Source organism: Natrix helvetica (genome assembly GCF_964273705.1).
Source record: "Natrix helvetica genome assembly, chromosome: 1".
Classification (NCBI taxonomy): domain Eukaryota; kingdom Metazoa; phylum Chordata; class Lepidosauria; order Squamata; family Natricidae; genus Natrix; species Natrix helvetica.
In genome coordinates this window covers 348,460,374-348,482,975 of record NC_138548.1, presented here as the reverse complement: position 1 = coordinate 348,482,975, position 22,602 = coordinate 348,460,374, and the positions used below count along the sequence as shown (strand labels likewise).

The 22,602-nt window shown below is 44.3% G+C and overlaps 1 protein-coding gene across 1 annotated transcript in view; it reads left to right on the top strand.

Moving 5' to 3' along the window:
* LOC309401065 (vomeronasal type-2 receptor 26-like) overlaps positions 1–22,602 on the top strand; it is a gene marked incomplete at both ends in the record, with an annotated part of 63,728 nt that overhangs the window by 12,500 nt on the left and 28,626 nt on the right. Inside the window, one exon of the mRNA XM_081970004.1 lies at positions 13,110–13,395. Within this exon, the coding sequence (XP_081826130.1) occupies positions 13,110–13,395 (286 nt within the window). The remainder of the gene's footprint in view (positions 1–13,109; positions 13,396–22,602) is intronic.

The following is a 22,602-nucleotide window of genomic DNA, read 5'->3' as shown; positions in this document are numbered from 1 at the left end:
CCAGTCCAGAATTTTAGCAAGAATAACATTGAATAAAGGCTCAAATTGTTTTTTTAAAAAAAGTTTTATTGGTTTTTACAGATTTTTTCAGGGAAAAAGGGTTAAAAAGGGTATAAAAATTTTTGACAGCTACATCCTTCGGGGGAGAGCAGTCCCACCCAAGTCTCACAGCTTTTACAGACAAGAATAAAAATACATCAACATTTGAGTAGAGATTAGCAGTTTTAAGTTTAACACTAAGTCATCAGTATATTTCAATCATTTTTTGTATCACTTCCATAAAGGTACATTATAACAACAATTGCAATAATGTTTCAAGTCACTTTTGTGATCTGAGTCTTCTAGTTGTTGCATCCTCCCCCTGTCCATTGGCAGAGCCTCAGCCCCTCCCTCCCTCATCTCTTGTGTACCATCCCCCATTTCATCTAGGAGAGCACTGTGTTTTTTAGTGAAAGCCTCCACCTCCACAACTGTATTGATTCTAATTCTGCTGCCCTCCCAGAAAATCAACATGCCTTCTGGTAATAACCACCTAAACCAGACCCCTTTATTATATATTTTTTTTGCTAAAGAGGAATATTTGTTCCTCTTATCTCTTACTTTCTTTGGAATCTGTTTAAGAATGGTTATTTCTTTAACTTTATATTTTCGTGGTCCTCCCCTTTGAGCTCCTAGAACCTCGTCTCTTGTAGTCTTTCTAAGAAATTTAACATGAACTTCCCTTGGAACATTGTGTGTTCTTGCATATGCGGAATTAACCCTATAAATCAAGTCTATATCCCACCACAGCTGTTGTTTATCTCTATTAATGTATTCTGCTAGTATTTTGGTCATAATCTCCTTAAGATCTTCGTTCTCAACTTCTGGCAAGTTTTGGAACCTAAGGAAAAAAGACATCCTTTCAAATTCCATTTTTATCATGTGGTTTTCAAATTCTACATTCCCCCTTTGGATTGTCTTAACCTCATCCCTCATCCCGACCGCATCCTCCTCCAGTACATCTATTCTCTGTTCATTCCGTGTGGCTTGTTGTTTCGTTTCTCTGAGCTGATCATTTAAGTCTTTCAGTTGTTTTTTAATTTCGTCCTGTCCCTTTAAGATAGATTGAAGCATCTGGTGAATAGATAAGTCCTTTGTACTCTCTTCAGGGGCTTTAGGTTGTAAAAATGACCCCAGTTGTGATTGCTGAGTAATTGGACTAGACGTAGAAGATGTCGGGGCCGATGAAGCCTTGCCAGGCGGTAATTTCTTTGAACCCATCATAAAGTTCAGATATAGTTATTAATCTGTGCAAAGAAATGGCGTCTGCAAATCCAAGGGAGAATAAATCTTCTAATACAGGACTAAATCAAACACATGAATCAAAATATTCCAAATCCAAAGGAAAAGCGTATTTAGAGAGGCTCCTGGAGATCTCTGGGGTGGAGACTAGTTCAGAGCCATAAAATCTTCCAAGGGAGGAATTTCATTCATAAAGACAAAGAAGAAGGAGGAAGTGGCCATCTTGGCTCAGCCTTTACAGGTGGTCAGGAAACAACAAGTCCAAAGTTCCCATATATAGTTTAGAGAAGAGTCACTTCAACCATCCTTTCTCTCGCAATTGTGGTCAAAAATTATTTTTCCATTGTTTAGGGGAAGTGAAAATTAGTTTTTAACTCTCTCTCTCTCTCCTATTAGAGGGAGAGATTTTGCAAGAGCCGCTTTTCCGAGGGGGGTGGAAATCCCCCCCTCCAATCTTAACTCTTCCAAAGGTTGAAACAAAGTTTAAAAAAAAAAAAACAACACCTGCAGTTCATCAATTGAGTAAAACAGTAAAAGACTTGGGGAGATTCCCCACCTCACCGCCCTTCAGCTGCGTCTTTCAAATCCCTTCCAGGCTCCGTTCGGCGAAGGTGCGCGGTGGCATTCCACGCACCCCCCCCCACGCTTTCCAGCTCCTGGGGCAAAGCTAGAGACCCCCCCCGCAGCCTCAGCCATTCCAGGGGGTCCCAGCAAGCCGCCGCTATGTCAGGGTGCCCCTCCAAGGCAACCTGTGATCCCCCTAGACTTAAGGGGAGCCCGAAAAAACAGCGAACAGCAGACGCACGCGTCCGTCACCTTCGGATACCGGAAGTCATCTCAAGGCTCAAATTGTTATATTTTTTCTATGTTTCTGCAGCTTCATAGGTTCCTGAGAAACTTCCAACATCACAATATATCCAGAGATGGGATTTCTTTTGAAGCAAATGGAGTTCCTGTTGGTGACTTTGATATCATGCAGTGGACATCACTTTTGAACAAATCAGATGCAGGGATGAAAATTGGGAATGTAGAAAGACAAGCCTCCTTGGAAGTCAAGATTTCTGTCAATCAAAGTGCCATCCAATGGCCAACATTATTTAACAAAGTATTTGAGACTGCTGGGATTTTGCTCTTCTATTTATCTCCATATGTGGAATTGTTTCTGCTCAGTAAGAAATAAAACTTGTTGAGGCCAATTGAGATAACCTCCAAATAAGAGAACTTAAAGCCTCATTAATTTATTAGATATTGTCAGAGTTTGTTGCACAAATTCAAATCCATAAAGCACACACAGATAACTGATTCAGCTGGATTCATTAATTTCTTTATATACATAAGAATAGATGAATAAATGTACAATACCAACAGGTGGTTCTTCAAAGTAAACACAAGGCAGGAGAGTTACAGGCAAACACAAGCAGTTAGTTTCATATCAGCAGAGAAGCCCAGATAGACTGATAGTTTACTTCACAGAGCAACTGTGAGCTACTTAATACTGCTAAGCCATTCCCAGATTTCTTACTTAAGTTTACTTGCTTACTATAAGAATGCAGATTCAACAATTGCAGGAAGGTTCCACACCAATTTGCACTATTCAGGTGACCCTGATGGCGGAGATAAATTCAAAGTGCCCTCAACAACTTTCAGAAATCACCAGATGACTGCAAGGAATATAAATCCTTCTATACTCCACCATTCAGTCAGAACTGAAGAAGCTTCTGGAACTGAGAAGCAAAACCTCTTCAAGGGAAAACCAAGATCACTTGTCTGGGAGACAATCCAGAATATTAAGGGTTTAGTCCACTGAATTGCAAAAGAGAAATATATGATTAAGGATGTGGTGAGGGAAATGAGGGCAGCTTAAAAAGTCATTTACATCAGTGGTGGGTTTCACATTTTGTTATCACCATTTCCCTTCCTGTGTTCGCTTGCTTCGTGGGTGCCCTTCCAGGCATGCACCCAGCCTTGAGGGTTAGCTGTGCGCTAGCTCCCGGGCCCAAAAAATGTGCCTAAATAAGATGGCATAGAACTGGGGCAATTTCCACTACTGGTTTGGCTGAACTGGTCTGAACCAGCTGAATACCACCTCTGATTTACATATGATGATACAATGGTCAGTTGTACGAGAGAAAGATAGGGACTCTAGAGAAACCTAGTTGTTGGAGGTTTCCTGAGAAAGCAAAGATGGAGAAAATATATATCTATATCTATATATGGTATAGCATTACCATTCATGCCCTATGGAGAAGCACCTTTTGCAATGAAGCTACTTTCCTTTGGAAGAAAAAATAAGGCAATGAGGTTTTTTTGGGATCTACAATAAAGATTGATAGAGAAAGAGAATGGCCTTTCATTTGCCCCTTGCAAGTAGAGTAATTAAAGTTCATGCCACTACACTTGACTGGTTTTGCTCAAGGTGCTCCTGGGTTTCTGGAAGCAGTTGATTTAAGTAAATCCTTCCAATTCATACATTGCCCTGAAATAATCTTTCTATTTATGTTTAGATGGTGCCTTATTCAAGATGTACAGAAAGTTGCTCCCCAGGTTACACCAAGCTTGTGAGAGAGGGAGCCCCAGTTTGCTGTTACGACTGTTCTCTGTGTATGGAAGGAACATACTCTGGGCAAGAAGGTACAGTAGGTGGCTCCAAAAATAGCAAAAAACACTATCAGCAAATTTGAATGATGATGTGAGGATTAAAATGAATAATGAAATATTGCTGATATCTATTGACTTCCTTGCTTGTTTTTAAGAAAGAAGTTTTGAGAGATGATAATCACATTCATCTTCAGCCTTTCAAAAGAGTGTTGAAAAATATAACTAATGTTGTGTCATATGAATATCCTTAGGCAGAATTTAAAAATAAAATTATTAAAAATAATTTTAAAAAATCAGAATATAATAAATATTCTCTATTGTTTTGGGGGAATATTGGATAAAGAAGCAAGAGAAACATCAACTTTCTTATAGCATTCCCAAACCTTTCAAAGAAACCAAATTTTGTATGATGATGTGAGCATTTAAATAAATAATGAAGGGTAACTGATTTCTATTGACTTTTTACTTTCTTGTTTGGTTTTAGGAAAGAGGATACGTTTTGAGAGCTGATAATCACATTCATCTTCAGCCTTTAAAAATAATGTTGATTATTTTAGTTAATGTTGTAGAATGTGGACATCCCTGGGCAGAATTATTATGTTATTCCTTCAAAATGAAGTAATTGATTTCTGAGGTGGTTTTCATGCTCCTACAGTTGCAGAAACAGATACATACTAACCAATTTTTTCCAGATGCAGCACATTGTGAAAAGTGTCCAGATGACCAGTATTCCAATAAGAAGCGAGATCAGTGTGTCCCCAAAAATATAAGCTTCTTATCCTTTGAAGAATTGTTGGGACTTATCCTGGCTTTCTTTGCCATTGCTTTGTCCCTAACCACCGCCTTTATTCTGGGAATCTTCATTAAATACCGAGAAACTCCCATAGTCAAAGCTAACAACAGGGACCTCACCTACATTCTTCTGATCGCCCTCTTGCTTGCTTTCTTGACCCCCCTTCTGTTTATTGGTCATCCCAAGAAAGTGACTTGCCTTCTTCGGCAAGTCACCTTCAGTTTCGTTTTCTCAGTTGCCGTCTCTTCCTTGCTGGCAAAGACGATTATGGTGGTAGTTGCATTTTTGGCCACAAAGCCAGGCAGCGGCATGAGGAAATGGCTGGGGAAGAGTCTGGCCAACTCTATTGTTTTATCCTGCTCTGGTATTCAAGTATGCATCTGTATCATGTGGCTGGGAATCTTTCCCCCATTCCCAGATTCTGACTTTCATTCTCAACCAGAACACATCCTGCTGCAATGCAATGAAGGCTCTGTCACCATGTTCTACTCTGCCCTTGGCTACATGGGTTTCCTGGCTGCCATTTGCTTCTTTGTGGCATTTCTGGCTCGAAAGCTGCCTGGTTCCTTCAATGAAGCCAAACTAATCACCTTCAGCATGTTGGTTTTTTGCAGTGTTTGGATCTCCTTTGTCCCCACCTACCTGAGCACTAAAGGGAAATACATGGTGGCTATGCAGATCTTCTCCATCCTGGCCTCCAGCCTGGGTTTACTGGGCTGCATCTTTATCCCCAAATGCTACATTATTATCCTGAGACCTGCCCTGAACACCAAAGAACATCTGATGATGAAAACTCACTAAGGCTCCTCATGTTGGTGTTTATTTTTGTTCAGTTTACATCACAAAGTTTGAACTAATGTTTTATGTGTTGTTGTTTATCTTTCTTCATTCCATGTGAATTTTGAATTATAATAATTGAGTAAAATGTTGCTAAAACAACTCAAACTCTTTGAAATAGCCCTATCCTTCAATTGTCACAATTTGAATTCATGTTCAATCATAACAATCGTCAACGACATTAATAAAACTTCTGAAACCAGGCCAGATAAACTATTACCAGAGATGTTTTAATGTGGTTTTATATTAAATCAAAGACTATGGCTAATGATGGTGAGTGTTTTTATTATATAGGTTGGTGTGCGGGTGTTACATATTATTTTCTGGGTGATGTTCTGACTTTGTTTTAAAAATATTTAATTTCAAATACTGTATATATTTGATCTCTTCTGGCTGGATAATGTAAGATCACTGACAGTTAAATAAATGAGATAGATAGATAGGTAGATGGGAGAGATCAAGAAGCAGAAAAACAGAGAAACAGATAACATTCCGAATATTAAGAATAGATAAAATATGAACATGAATTTCAGAGCAGCTTTAACCCCAGGGGGATTAGCGAAGGTAGAGGGGAAGCCCCAAAGACTATATGGAGAAAGGCAATCTCCTGATAAAACATAGGGAAACCCCTTGGAGCTAACTGGAGAGAAGATGGTCATCATAGCCAACCCAAAGCTGTGACAGATTGGTGAGAGACAGGAAGATAAAAATCAAAGAGCAACATGGCTGAACTGGGTGAGAACTCTCTAATCTTCTGCAAATGAATTTACCCTGTTAGAGCACTAGAAAACTGTGAAAGTGGGACTCAAAAAAAGGGGTGGAGCAGGAATTTTGCTCCATGAGAGTAGCCCAACTAAACTTTCAGAGCAATTGACATATCTGAAAAAAATTAACAAAGCGACACTAAAAAAAACAGAGACTGAGCTAGAAAAAAGCCTAGATTAATTTTTTTAAAAGAACTTTAAAAAATCAAAGAGTACTAGGAATATGCTTCCTATTATTATTTTTGGACTGATGTCGGATTTAAAGCACTTAAGGAGAAGCCTTTCCAGCATTTAAAAAAGAACAAGGTCATTATCTATACTGACATCTATATACATCTATACTGACCAGAAAAGTGCACACAAAAGGGAAGTGACTGATGCAATATTTATAAATACTCCATAAAGACTCTTGGGATATTCATAGAGGACATTAACCAATTTGAATGTGGAAAAGTGAAAAAAGAACAGAAATATTCTTGGTGCACTTAGAAACTATGCATCTATCTAGATATTATTTTGGGGGAAAGCTTAGGGACCTGATGGGTTTTGGGGCCTCGATGGATTATGAACTTTAATTTGCAAAAAGACTCCCAAAGGACTACAATAGTAACAGTGTGGATAAATTTAATGTGGACTATAAATTTGACGGCTGAAGGAAGAAGAAATGGAGGAAGCACTTACTCTTAAGATATATGACTAATTGATTATTAATGATTAGTACTTAATTATTAACTTTGTAATACACACACACACACACACACACATTGTTGAGATTGTGGGTTTATCTTTACTGATATTTTTACTAATATAATATTAGAGAGTTAAAGGTGATACACCAGGGAGTGTGGGAAATAATGTTAAACTGTGTAAAAATAATTGCTGTGTTTGCTATTTTGGAGAAGTACTTTTTGATTATCAGAGATGACAAATACATTGAACCAGAGGTGGATTCCTTCTGGTCCTGTGCGGTATGCCAGAAGAGGTAATGAAAATCTGGCGTACTGGACCAGTCCGGTAGTAATGGTGGTTTGGCCACGCCCCCAAACCTCTGACAGAAGCTTTTTTAAAGCCATTTTCCCTGCCAGTTCAGGCAAGGGAAAAGAGGTTTTAAAGCTAAAAGAGGGGGGGGGAGGGAGGAAGGCAGGGAAGGGAGAAATAAAAAGAAATAAAAAGAAAGAAGGAATCACACTTTTTAACTGGGATTCAGCAAAGTAGAAAAAAATGCTGTTGCTTTAAATTGGAACTGAGCATGCCTGGCTGTGGAATTCTGGGAGTTGAAGTCCACAAGTCTTAAAGTTGCCAAGGTTGCTTTGCTGCAGGGATGTGCTGTCAGGTGAGGTAGGGGAGGCAGAGCCTCACCTCTCTTCATGAAATAATATATTAAATATATAATAATAATATATATTTCCTCCCATCGCTTTTACACAGCTCCTGCTAAGTTCCGGTAAGGAGAAGAGCTTTTGGGGAGTGAAGAGGAAGAGGAGGGAGGAGGAGGAGGAGGTGCGCGCGCGGGGCGGTGCCAACTGGGCAACCGGCGGAGGCAGGAGGGTTCTCGGAAGCAGCAATAACCTTCCTGCCTCCACTGTACTTTGTGTGCTCCTCGTGACTGCAATAGATGTCCAGAAGTGGCAGGGGCTGTTGGGCTGGAAGCCCAAACCCCATTAGCCACAAAAGCCACTTCTGGACGTATATTGCAGTTGCGAGGAGCGCGTGAAGTCCAGGCAGGAAGGTTCTCGTCATTCCACAGTCGCTTTCGTGGCTTCGTCATCCGGGAGCGCCAACAACATTTCTGCCTCCCCAGCTCCCGGGCACAGCCAGACGGATGTAGCCAGAGCGACACCGAGGTGGTCCGGGCGGACAAAAGAGCGAGCAAGCGAGCGATGGAGGATCAGGCAGCCTGATCCTCGGTCACTCGCCCACCGGACTGCCTCGGCACCACTCTGGCTACCTCCATCCGTCCGCGCCCAGGAGCTGTGGAGGCAGAAATGTTGTTGGCACTCCTGGATGACGAAGCCATGAAAGCGACTGGGGAATGCCAAGAACCTTCCTGCCTCTACTGGACTTCGTGCGCTCCTCGCGACTGCAATATACGTCCAGAAGCGGCTTTTGTGGCTAATGGGGTTTGGGCTTCCAGCCCAACAGCCCCTGCCACTTCTGGACGTGTATTGCAGTTGTGAGGAGTGCACAAAGTCCAGCAGAGGCAGGAAGGTTCTCGTCGTTCCCCAGTCGCTTTCGAGGACTGCGGAGCGCGAGCCGGCGGAGCACGCTCAGGAAGGCAGGGAATGGGATCACGTGTGTTGGAGGCTGAGGCAGCCTCAGCCTCCAGCACTCGTGGTCCCATTCCCCGCCTTCTTGATGATGTCACCAGCCTCACCAGCCATAAACCTCACCGCACGTCACTGCTTTGCTGGCTGTGGAATTCTGGGAGTTGAAATCCACAAGTCTTAATGCTGCAAACTTTAAATTGAAACCTGCTTTAAATTGAAAAGCTCAAAAGGAAGGTTGCAAAGTGACATTCAGCAGTTTGTTTCTGGGTCAACTGAACAAACTGGATAAAAGGTAGGATTCTTATATGGTTCTATGTTTTTGAAGTTTAGGGATTTGTGCAATATGGGTTTTGCGTTTCTAAAAGGGTTTGGATACCTATGTGGGGGGGTGCCCAGACACGCTATAGATAACATAAGTATAGAACAAAAACAAGATGTAACTACATATGCAGAACTTCTCAGTATGGATAGAGGTGTACCACAGTTAAAATCTTTGAATGCATTAAGAGATGAAAGGGTAATTCAAACCTGGTTTCATATGGTCAGTTACAGGCTAGATGGAAAAAAGACCAGAAATCTGGTATTATCCAAAATGAGGATAACTTGATAAAACAAATTAGAGACCAGGGTCAAATGCACATAAAAAGCATGTATAATGTATTGATAGAAATAGACTCAGAAACAGAATTAGTTAAAGATTGTACAAAATTTTGAAGAACCAATAGTGATGGAAACATGGGAAGAGATTTGGGTAAGAAATGTAAAATTTACACAAGCTCAGAACTTGAGAGAGAATTTTTACAAGATGTTGTACAGATGGCATTTAGATCCAAAAAGGCTAGCCTGTATGTATCCGAATCTACAATCTAAATGTTGGAGATGTGACTGTGTTGGTGCCACGTATTACCATATTTGGTGGACTTGTAAAAAAGTTAAAGCATTTTGGATAAAAATATGGTGGGTTATTCAAATTATTTTGAAAAAGAGGATAAAGTTCACACCCCAGTTGTTTTTGTTAGGCATAGTTTCAGATTGTACTGTTATAGAGACTAATTTGATTTTGAACCTAACAATGGCAGCAAGATTGTTGGTGGCGCAATATTGGAAGAAGGAAGAGTTGCCCACTATCCAAGAATGGATGTTAAAAGTAGTAAACTTAACAGAGATGCCCAAAATTTCAGCTTATCTGAAGGACCACTCAGATGAGAAGTACAAGCTGGACTGAAGAAGATGGATTGACTATATTCAAAACAAATACCGGACTAAAAAAATTCAGTTAGTTTATGAAAGAAGGCATAAGGAATGCTACAATTTATTCAAAGCTAGTTTAATAAAGGGGGAGTTAAAGCACAAGAATAGTAACATGTTAAAATTAGTTAGCTTATGTTAGCATATGGTTGTTAAATGTTTATACCCTGTATTTTGCTCTGGGAGGTTGGGTGGAGGGAGGGAGGGAAGAGGGGTAGGGATGGGGGAGAGGGAAGGGTAAGGGGGGTAATATTTGTGAAACTTATTAAAAAATTTAATTAAAAAAAGGGAAAAAATAAGAAAGATGTACTCTATCTAATTATACATGTACTAACTGCGGGGCGCATAACCTATGCACAATATTGGAAAAAAAGAAAATACACCATCAGAGCTAGATATAATCAGAAAAGTGTTGGCCTGTCGGAAGCAGATTGGCTCACTCTTAGGTTGTTCAATATGTCAATAGGTTGTTCAATATGTCATGATCTGGAGTTAACCATTCTGGAGTATCTAACTCAGAGATGGGTTTCACATAAATTTTCCATCCGTTCGCCCCACTTGTGCATGCCTGCTTTGTGAGCATGTGCGCCTTCCACACGTGTGTGTGAACTTCTACGCTTGTGCTTTGCTCATGCACATGGCTTAAAAAACGTGGCTTAATAAGATGGCATAGAGTCAGGGTGTGTGGGCAGGACACCATTAATGGTTTGCCTGAACCAGTCTGAACCAGCTGAATACCACCTCTGATCTAACCATTGAGAAAGATGACCTCATCCACATCAGACAGAATAAGAAGGAAATATAATGGCTCATTGCCTAATTCAAGAATATTGAACTGTTTTTCCACATTGTAAGGTTTAGAATCTCAAAAATAAGTTTTCAGACTAAGAAAACAATCAAACTTCCCCTAATTGTTCCTTTCTTGACTCTCAAATTAGGATTATTCTCCTGAGTCAAATAAAACTTTTTTCTCCAACTGCACACTTTTGTGGCAATGCTCATTCCCAATTCCCCTTCCAATTTTTACAAGCATGGTTGTTTATTCTCCTTTGGAATTTCCACCACCACAATTAGTTGCCAATCAATGTGACGACAAATGGGATAGACAGCACCTGATACTCTGATTTGTAACAGCCTCCTTCTGTGATGAGAGCAGAGGTTGGGGTAAAGCTGGGCAAATACTGTAGCAATCTGAAATTCCAGATAAAACTTCCAAATCTGGGGGCAAACTGGACCTTCTTCGCTTTAATTATAGTCTCTGAGATTTAACTCTGTGCTGAAGAAAGAACTATAGGAAGGATCTCTTGCAGTGTATGTCAAATGTTGTTGCATATACAGCTCTTTCTGCTTCAGCTTCTGTCTCAAATTCCCTGTGCCAGTATGCTGGTGAAATGCCCATTTAAGATGATAATAGAAGAAAAGGAATGGTTCCATTACTACAAGCCAGGAGACTACTGGATTACTGGAATAATGTCTGGAATTGTAGCTCGATTGTATGAATTTTCATTCTCCAAGCCTCCAACCCACCAACTGATAAGGTAATTGTCAGCACGTCCAGGATTCTGGTCAGTTTACCTGCTCCAATGTCTTTTCTAGGAATGATTTCATTTCTCCTATTCCTCACCTTGAGAAAGGGAAATTCATTATCGCTTCTCCCAATTTCCTTTAGAGGAAAGGCTCCTGGGGAACATGGTGAGTTTGTAAAAGTTCCTTTTAAGTTCTTCCACAAGTGTCAGCCTCAACACTGGGCACTGCCAACACTGTCCCACGATGACTCTTACCTGGATGGGGTTCTGTCTGCTTTCAAAATGATTACCTTGAGACTGTGGAGAGTCATTAACTTGTTTATTCATATTTATTTTATTTATTTATGAACAATAGTTCAGCAGTAACTCCCAATAAAATGATTGAATGAATACCTTGGAATAGAGAGAGAGATCTCTTGTGTTTTCTCCCCACTGTTTCTTTCCCTTCCTTACATTTACTCCATAATGTATACCACCCTCTCCAGTCTTTCTTTCCACCCTTTGCCACTTTTGCCACTTTCATCTCATAGAAATTTCAGAAATTTCTATCCATTGCAAAGTCCAAAGAAATTGAATACCTTAATTGAATAATGCGTACCTGATTATCTTTTGGCTTTGCACCATATAGATATAAAGCTACAGTAAATATGACATGTTTTCATGAAAATCCAAACTTAAGATTTATTTATTGGAATTTGTCAAACAAAAATGAGAACAAGTACAAGAGAATAAAAATACAATGAGAGGGACAATAGGCATCTTAGTGCACTTATGATGTAAGGTCCATGGAAGTCAATGTATGACTGAAAGTGTGAAAATATGTAGCTGAGACAACTGAGTCAGGTAGGGCATTCCAGACTTTGACAACTCTATTACAGAAATCATATTTTTTACAGTCAAGTTTAGAACGATTTACATGGAGTTTAAAGTGGTTGTTCACAAATATATTATTGCGATTAAAACAGAAAAAGTCATTTACAGGTAAAACATTATTATGTATAATTTTGTATGCAGTATCTAGGCCTGACTGCAAGCAACACAGTTTTAAGTTATCCAAGCTGTGAATTTCGAGCTTAGTAGCATAAGGAACTCTATTGTGTACAGAAGTGTGCAAGAATTTACTCATGAAATATTTTTCTACCTGCTTGATTGTACTGATATCAAATATATGGTGGGGATTCCAAACAGTTGAACAAAACTCTAAAATTGGTCTAGCATGTTTTATAAGCTCTAATTAGCAATATAATGTTTCCAGAAAAAAAGCTTTGCAAAATTAAATAACTCTTAATGCTTTTTAGCAACGCTGTTACAGTGAGCTTTGGAGCACAAATCATCAGTAATAAGTACACTTAAGTCCTTGACAAAGTGAGGGTCATCTGTTAGTTCAATTCCACCTACCTTATACTTGAAATTCTGATTACATTTACCAATATGTAAGACAGAGCATTTGATAAATCAAAATTTGAAGTTGCCAAATAGATGACCATTCAGACACATAGTTGAGATCACTTTGCAAAACAACAGAATTATCTGCTGAATTGAATAATCTTATACTTGACATTCTGATTACGTTTATCAATATGTAAGACAGAGCTTTTATTAATCAAAATTTGAAGTTGCCAAACAGATGACCATTCACAGTCGAGATCGCCTTGCAAAAAGCAAGAGAATTATCTGTAGAATTGAATAATTTTATATTATCGGCAAAAAGAAAACAATTTCTTTTAAGTTGATCACATAAATCATTGATATAGAGCAAAAAAAAAAAAAGATGATGAAATTTCTTACATTGCAGTGAGAACACCTTCTACCACCTTCTGCCCTTCTTGTTGGCTGTTCATGAAGTCAACCGGAATCCTTGGCTCTTACCCAACATCACCCTGGGCTACAACATCTATCAGAACTTTTTCAGTGCAAGATTGACATATGAGGCCATGCTGGATGTGCTGTCTACAGGGCAGGAGAACGTCCCAAACTACAGATGTGGAAGACAAAAGAACCTGTTGGCAGTTCTTGAAGAGATGGATTCTGAACTCTTTGATCATATATCTAATGTCATGAGCATCTATAAAATTCCACAGGTATGAAGGCAAATGGAATTAATTCCAAGTTGTAAATTGTTCAGATTTGGCTAGAAGGCAGCACTTGTACATATTTCTCCAAATAAAGTTCTCCAAATAATTTGAAAGTCAGAGAGTAAGAAAGAATTTTTAATTTTCAAAGTAAGTGAAGTGTGTGTGTGCTTGTGTGTGTGTGCACATACATATGTAGTTATGTAGTTCCTGTGATCAGTTGGCTCGCCCACCCACCCCAACCTATCCTGTCCTAAATTTCTGCATTTTTCAGCTCAGCTGATTCACGCAGTACAGAGGATTTCTGTGACTCAGCTGTTTTACTTCCCGGGGCTGCCTTAGAAGGTAAGCTGTGGAGCAGCGATGGCAAATCTTTGTTGGCTCATGTGCCATAAATGGGGGGAGCGCAGGGGGGGGTCGTGTGTGAGCGTGCCGCACCCATAATGCAATGTGCTCCCCCCAGTGCGCATGCACGCACTACAGGCACTCCCCCACATTTTTTGCATGCTTTGTTTGCGTTCCCCAAGCTCCAGAGGCTTTATAAGAGCCTGGGGAGGGCGAAAACAGCCTCCCCGCTCCCCCTGAAGCCCTCCGGAGGCTTCATGGACCTTCAGGAGGCTTCCCTGAAGCCTCCGGAGAAGTAAAAATGACCCTCCGTGCAAAGTGGATGTCACTTCCAGTTTGCTTGGAGGGTTATTTTAAGGGCTCCGAAGGCTTCAGGAACCTGAAACCACTGGAGCAGTCAAAACGACCCTTCGAGCAAACTGGAATTCCGTTCCTGAACTTCTGGTTTGCCCATAGGGACGGTTTTTTGCACTCCAGAGGCTTCAGGGAAGCTCATGAACCCTCTGGAGGGCCTCCGGGGGGGGCAGGAGATGCTCTTTTCGCCTTCCCCAGGCTCCTATAAAGCCTCTGGAGCCTGGGGAGGGCGAAAAATGGCATTTTAAAAGGGTTAACTCAGCTGGCCAGTGTGTGCATGATCGCTGGCCAGCTGACAGGGCAGCGCCTCGCTTGCCCTGACAAACGGCTCCACGTGCCACCTGTGGCACATGTGCCATAGGTTCGCCATCACTGCTGTACAGCTTGAAATTGGTGTATTTTAAATGCTGCATATGGGTGCAAATTGCACGCTAACAGAACTGGTTGTTAAACTGGTTGCAGCTCATCACTGTATGCACACACACACACACACACACACACACACACACACACACAAAACACACACATTGTATATATCCCCTTCATGGATTTCTGCCAATTCGTGGCAAAGGGGCTTGCTTATCTCAATGAAGTTATGAGCTAGGTCGTGCAGGGTCACCCAAGATGGGCAGGTCATAGCAGAGAGATCTGACAAAATGTGATCCACTGGAGAAGGAAATGGCAACCCACTCCACTATCTTTGCCCTGAAAACCCCATGGACCATACCAAAAGGCAGAAAGATATGACTCTGGAAGATGAGCCCTTCACATCAAAAGGTGTCCAATATACTACTGGTGAAGAGCAAAGTGCTCATTCTAGTAGTGCCAGAAAGATTGAAGTGGTTGGGTCAAAGCTGAAGGGATGTTCGACTGTGGATGTATCTGGTGGTGAAAGGAAAGTCCAATGCTGTAAAAATCGATACTCGATAGGAAGCCGATTGTAAGATCCATGAATCAAGGCAAGCTGGATGTGGTCAAACAAGAGATGACAAGACTAAACATCGACATCTTATGAATCAGTGAACTAAAAAGGGCATGAATGGGTGAATTTAATTCAGTTGACCATCAGGTATACTACTGTGGGCAAGAATCCCTCAGAAGAAATGGAGTAGCCTTCATAGTCAATAAAAGATTAGGAAAAGCACTAATGGGATACAATCCCCAAAATGACAGAATGATCTCAATTTGAATCCAAGGCAAAACATTCAACATCAGAGCAGTCCAGGTCCATGCCCAAACCACTGGTTCTGAAGAGGATGAAGTTGAGCAGTTCTATGAAGCACTACAGCACCTTATAGAATTAACACCAAAAATGATGTCCTTATCATCATGGGGGATTGGAATGCTAAAGTAGGAAGGCAAAACATAACTGGAAAACAGGCAAGTTTGGCTTTGGAGTAGAAAATGAAGGAGGTCACAGGCTGTTAGAATTTTGTCAAGAAAATACGATGGTCATAGCAAACACTCTTTCCCAACAACCCAAGAGATGACTCTACACTTGGTCATCATCAGATGGTCAACACAGAAATCAGATTGATTATGTGCTCTGCAGCCAAAGATGGAGAATCGCTATACAGTCAGTAAACTTAGGACCAGGAGCTGACTGTGGCTCATATCATGAGCTTGTTGTTGCAAAATTTAGGCTAAAAATGAAGAAGATAGTGAAAAACATTAAGTCACTAAGGTATGAACTAAAACATATCCCTGATGAATGTACAATAGAGGTGACAAATAGATTGAAGAAATTCGATCTGATTCCTTAGATCTATGGACGGAGGTTCACAATATTGGACAAGAGGTAGCAACTAAAACCATCCCATAGAAGAAGAAATGCAGGAAAGCAAAATGACTGTCTGAGGAAACTTTACAAATAGCTGAGGAAAGAAAGGAAGTGAAAGGCAAGTGAGAAAGGGGAAGATACACCCAACTGAATATCAGAATTCCAGAGAATAGCTAGAAGAGATAACAATGCCTTCTTAAATGAACAGTGCAAAGAAATAGAAAAAAAAAAACAATAGAATAAGGAGGACCAGAGAACTTTTTGAGAAAATTGGAGATATGAAGGGAATGTTTCATGCAAAGATGTGCAGGATAAAGGACCAAAATGGCAGGGACCTAACAGAGGCAGAAGAGGTTAAGAAAGGGTGGCAAAATTACACAGAAGAACCAAAGAAGGATGAGACTTCCGATTCCGGCGGCGACCAGCGACGAGCAAGTGTTTGCTCGCTCCGCCTCCTCGGTGGGCTTCCCCACTCCTTGGGGGGCACAGGACACCCCGAAGAGGCATCCTGCCGGAGGGGCGGCATCACGGGGGATCCCTGGATCGTCGTCGGCCGGCGGGAGGTCCCCCGCTTTGCCCAAGGCACCGGGGAGCAGATCGGAGGACGCGTGGGCGTCTCGCTGAATGCTGCGTGGAGAATGAACAAGCAGAAGGAAGCAGCGGCGGTGCGGTGAGGCACATACCCCCTCCACTCCCTTTGTTGAATTGAAGAACCTTTCAGCAGTTTAAAAACTTTTTCTTTCGACTAACTTGGGAGGCGCGGCTGGAGGGAGGGGGATTTTCCCCCCCCTCAGATAGGCGGCTTGGAACAAATCTGCTCTCAGCCCCAGGGGAAGGAGGAGGGGGGAGAGCCAATGATGCCACACCCTTGCTTAAAGTGATTTTCTTTGAACTTAACCCCATAATATACTGATGATCTGAAAACTTTGGGAACTTTGAAAACTTTGTTATGCCTCTAAACCCGAAGCTGGCAGGGCAAGATGGCACACTTCCGTTGTCTTCATGAACTGTGAAACCTGACTCCACCTTTAAAAATTCAGGCTTCCGGTTTTTGTCTCCGTGCTACCCAGACAAATCTCTTGTGGATTCCTACTCTTTGAACTCCCTGAGGTGAAAAACTTTACTCTACTGCCAGGCTGATTAGAGAAACTCCCTCCTGCTTGGACCCTCTGCCTCCTGGACTCATCTGGCTGCCCTGCCGCCCTAGCTGTCCATTCTCTACACTGACTGAGCTCTTTATTCTATAAACAATGTCTCCTAAAAGACCACCTCCTGGAAAGCCTGGCTTTGCTACCTCTGCCCCGACATCAGCAACTTCCAGTCCTGCTACACAATCAAAGATAACAGACCTGATGCAACCTAAAAGTACAGAGATGGATTTGCAACAAATGCTTCAGCAACTTCTACAGGGACAAGAGGAAATTAAGAAACAATTAAAGGAAATGAAAGAAGAAATTAAAGAGAATCAAGCTCAAATTTATAAGAACTCACAGAGACTGGACCTTGTGGAGGGTGGGGTGGCAGAGATGAGGGAGGGGGTGGAGGCGGTGCAGAAGGGAAACAAAGAACTTGATACCCAACAAATGAAAACAGAATTTGAGAGAATGTCCTTTTATCTTAGATTTCAAAACGTGATAGAAGCAGATGATGAAAACATAAGGGACATCATGATAAACATCTTGGCCGAATATACCCATAAAGAAAAACAACAGATGGAATGGGAGATAGATCTGGTTTATAGAGTGAACTCAGCTTATGCCAGAACACACAACGTACCCAGGGAGGTACATATTAAATTCCTTAGAAAAAGCACAAGAGACGAAATTCTGGGTGTACAAAGGGGGCAAGCCCTGACATACCATGATAGGGAAATAACCATCTTGAAGCAGATCCCCAAGAAAGTTAGGGAAAAAAGGAAAAATAATTTGCAATTAGCGAATAAATTATACCAGAAGGGGGTGTGGTTCAGATGGTTGATGCCTGAAGGTATGTTAATATTCTGGGAGGAGACAAGAATTAGAATCAACACACCCATAGAGGCACAGGCCTTTATGGAAAAAAACAAAACACACCTAGAAAAAACTGAAGATCCTATAACGGATATGCAGGACACGGGGGGGGGGTGCGGAGCCCTGCCGACGGGGGGAGATGGGGCAATACCAAGAAAGCTCAGATCACAAAAATGAATAAGAAAATCCTTTTGACATAAACTGATCAAAAGTTAATGGAATTAACATGTGGACTATATACTACTATGTATTAAATTGATTGAAAATACCATAGAATTAATATGCTGACTGTTCTGACCCCCCTTCCTCCGTTGCCCACCCAGCACACACACTCCAGAACAGTACAAGGGAACAAGGTTTATTACACCAACAGACAAGAGGTTTTGTGGCAGCAAGCCACCAAGACAGAACTCACAGAGACAGAACACACAAAAGCAGCTATCCAGCTTGCCAGGATCCCAGACTAGAGTTGCTGGCTTAAGTCCTTTGTTGATTGCTACGCAGAGCCTCTCCAGAGTCAACCCTTTTATAACCTAAAAAGGGCGTCTCCCAAACAGCATCTGAGAGCTCTTTACTGCCTATAATTACGCCCACGCTCCTTGCGTCTATGGGCGCGCCGGAAACGGGCATCTAGAAACGCCCTACTAAGTCCTGAGTCACTGTCCTCTCCGCTGCTCCAAGGCAGGGCATCGGGAGTCCTCCTCCTCCTGCTCAGCCTCCGAATCCTGTCCAGGATCGCCCATCTCCTCTGGAGCTGACTCGTATGGAGTATCACACTCGGAGTCTGGTGACAACGGCACCGGCTGGGCCACAACACTATCCCTCACCGCAGGGCCCTTCCCCCGGGCCTGACGCTCGGGATGCGGTCGGGAGGATAATCGTCCATGATAGGCCCGAACCAAAGCTGGAGCATGCACAGCCGTCGCATCGGTCCAGGTCCCCCCGTCCGACTCCTCGTCCGCCCAGTCGACCAAATACTGGAACCGACCCTTGAGCCATCTCGAGTCACGGATCTGGGTTACTCTGTGCGATGGCCGTGCGTGCACCTCAGGCGACGACGGCAGGGGCGAAGAGGGATGTCGGAGAGGACAATCCGACCGCTCAGGGATCAGGAGCGAGCGATGGAACACCGGGTGTACTCGCATCGAGCGCGGGAGGGTCAGGCGATAGGCCACCGGATTGATAACGGCCTCCACAGGGAACGGCCCCAGATACCGGTGGTCCAACTTCCTCGTAGGCCGGTGAGATGGAAGATGCCGCGTGGACAACCACACGCGATCACCAAAGGGCAATTCCGGCACCGCACGGCGAGACCTGTCCGCCACCCGCTTGTAATCTTCCTTTGCCTGATTCAAGTAGCGGCGCACCATCTGGTGAACCTCCTGAAGCTCAGAGAGGAAATCCTGTGCTGCGGGGACGGGAGAGTCCACGGGGATGAGAGGGAAAAAACGAGAGTGGTACCCGACATTCGCCATGAAAGGCGTCGTCCATGTGGAGGAGTGCTGCGAGTTGTTGAACGCAAACTCCGCCACGGCGAGGTACTCCGCCCAATTGTTCTGCTGCTGGTTCACGAAGCAGCGCAGATATTGTTCCAGAATCCCAATCACCTTCTCCGTCCCTCCATCGGTTTCGGGATGGTGCGCCGAGGACAGACAAACTTGAACGTCAAGAGCGGCCATCAGCCCTTTCCAGAACTGGGCCGTGAATTGTGTACCACGATCGGAGACGACCCGGTCAGGTAGGCCGTGCAGCCGGAACACGTGCTGGATGAACATGTGGGTGGTGGCGCGGGCTGTCGGCAATCTCTGGCAGGGGATGAAATGTGCCATCTTGGTGAGCATGTCCACCACCACTAGGACCGTAGTGAAACCGGACGACGGAGGCAGTTCCGTCAAGAAGTCCATGGACACAGCTCCCCAGGGTCTGTCCGGGGTCGGCAATGGCTGTAGCAAGCCTGGAGGAGCTCCCGTCGCTGATTTGGCCTGTCGACACTGCACACATGACGTGACATACGTCTGCACGTCGTGTCGCAGGGGAGGCCACCAAAACTTACGGGAAACCAGGTGCAAAGTTTTGAACAGGCCAAAGTGTCCCTCTGCCGGAGTGTCATGACATTGGGAGAGAACCAATCCACGGAGCGGTCCTGCAGGCACGTAGAGCTGATCCCGATACCTCAAAAGGTCCTCGTCAAAGGTCCACGGGGATGTCGGCCCTACCTCTGCCCACCGTTGTTCCACCCACTCATCGTTTCGCTGCGCATTCCGTATCAACGACCGTAAATCCACGGGTTCCTGGATTGCAGGGAAGGACTCGACAGGTAGGACCGTCCGGGGGGGGCAGTGAGTCAGCAGGGTCTGAGTACTCCGGCTTTCTGGACAGGGCATCCGCCCTCTGGTTCAAGGCACTGGGGATATACGTGACCTTGAAGTGGAACCGGGCAAAAAACAGAGACCACCGGATCTGGTGTTGATTGAGCTTCCGCGCTGTTGTCAAAAACTCCAGATTCCGATGGTCTGTCTGGACTTCGACCTGATGCCTGGCCCCCTCCAGGTGATGTCGCCAGGCTTCGAACGCCACCTTGATAGCCAGCAACTCCTTCTCCCAGATGGTATAATTGCGCTCGGAAGGATTGAGTTTCCGAGAGTAATAGGCGCAAAGGAAAAGGGTGCCATTAGGGGCGTGAGCCTGCAATAACACCACCCCCACCGCGATGTCAGACGCATCCGCCTCGACTACAAAGGGGCGATGGGGATCAGGGTGTTTCAAGATCGGCTCCTTTGTAAAAGCGCGCTTCAAGGCCACGAACGCTTGTTTTCCGTGGACCCCCAGTGAAACGGCACTTTCTTTTGCAGGAGCCGAGTGAGGGGCGCGGTCAAGAAAGCAAAGCCGGGGATGAAGGACCGGTAGTAGTTGGCAAACCCGAGGAGTCTCTGAACGTCTTTCATCTGTCGAGGAGATTGCCAACTTCGTAATGCCTCCACCTTGCCTGGCTCCATCGCAATTCCTTCAGGGGATATACGGTGCCCCAGGAACTCGATGGTGGTCTGCCAGAACTGACACTTCTCCAGCTTGGCAAACAAGCGATGCTTTCGAAGGCGCTGCAAGACCTGACGCAAGTGCTGTTGATGATCCTTCCGAGACGTAGAGTAGATCAAGATGTCGTCCAGGTAGATGACGACAAACTGATCCAAAAGGTCTCAAAAGATATCGTTCATAAAATGTTGGAAGACAGCTGGGGCATTGGTCAACCCAAACGGCATGACCATATACTCAAAATGTCCGTATCGGGTGCCAAAGGCTGTCTTCCATTCGTCCCCCGCCCTGACTCGGACCAGATTGTAAGCTCCACGTAAGTCCAGTTTTGTAAACACCGCGGCCTCCCGGAGCCGCTCCAACAACTCGGGAATCAGAGGCAACGGGTAGCGATTACGGATCGTGATGGCGTTCAAGCGCCAGTAATCGCAACAAAGTCTTAGATCCCCGGTCTTCTTTTTGACGAACAAAACCGGGGAAGACAAGGGCGAAGACGAAGGCCGGATAAAACCCCAGGCAAGGTTCTTGTCAAGGAAGTCCTGCAATGCGGCCAACTCCGGTTCAGACATGGAGTATAGGCGGCCCGTCGGGAGTTTCGCATCAGGTACCAGGTCAATGGGGCAGTCGTAAGGCCGGTGTGGTGGCAGTTGATCCGCCTCCTGCTCGCTAAACACGTCCGCGAACTCTGCTAAATCCGGCGGCACTGTCACCTCGGCCGAACTGGGCACCTGAGCCGCGCAAACATGACGGGTGTGGTCCACGCATTGCAAGGACGGGAACGAGATGCGGTTCTGCAACCAGTGGATCTGGGGATCGTGCGCCCGCAGCCAAGCCAAGCCCAACACCATGGGGAAATGCAGACCCGAAGCCACGTAAAATTGAATGGCCTCCTCATGCTCCCCGAGGATCAGGCACAAAGGCTGCGTGGCGTTCTTGATGGGCCCAGACAGAAGCACCCGGCCGTCAATGGTCTCCACTCGCATCGGAGGGTCTACCGGGCACAGAGGGACGTGATATTTCGTGACAAACGCTGCATCCATAAAATTTGTGGTAGCCCCGGAATCGACCAAGGCATGGGCTGGAATTCCCTGCGGACTACCCGACAAGAGAATGTGTGCTGCAAGAATCAGATGTCGTGGAGGCCCCTCCGCCTCTGTTCCGGCCTGTGCCCGACCCGAAGTCTCCCTCAGATCGGGCTTTCCCCGTTTCCCGAGACGGAGGTCCGTCATTGAGGGGAGGCCGTAGATCGTGCAGCCCCTCTACCTCCCTTCTTGTGGCAACCCGTAGCCAGATGTCCCAGATCCCCACAGTAAAAACACAACCCCCCTGCACGCCGTCTCTCCATCTCCGTGCGTGACAAGCGGGGTCTGGCTGCACCCAACTCCATGGGCTCCTCCCGTGGGACAGGAGTCTCTCGTGGAACTGGCACTCTCAGAACCTCCCGAGACGCTCAGCGAGGCCTCCGCCTCTGCAGCCGGCCATCAATCCAGAGGCATAGATGAACCAACGCGTCAAACGTTGGAGGCCTGTCCACTCTCACCAGCTCATCCTGCAGGTCCTCTGACAGGCCATCCTGAAAAGCATCCATAAGGGCTGGCTCATTCCACTCAGAGTCCTGACTGAGCAGCCGGAACTCGGTAACGTAGTCCAGTAAAGAACCACGCCCTTGGTGCAACTCTTTCAGGAGTCTGGTGG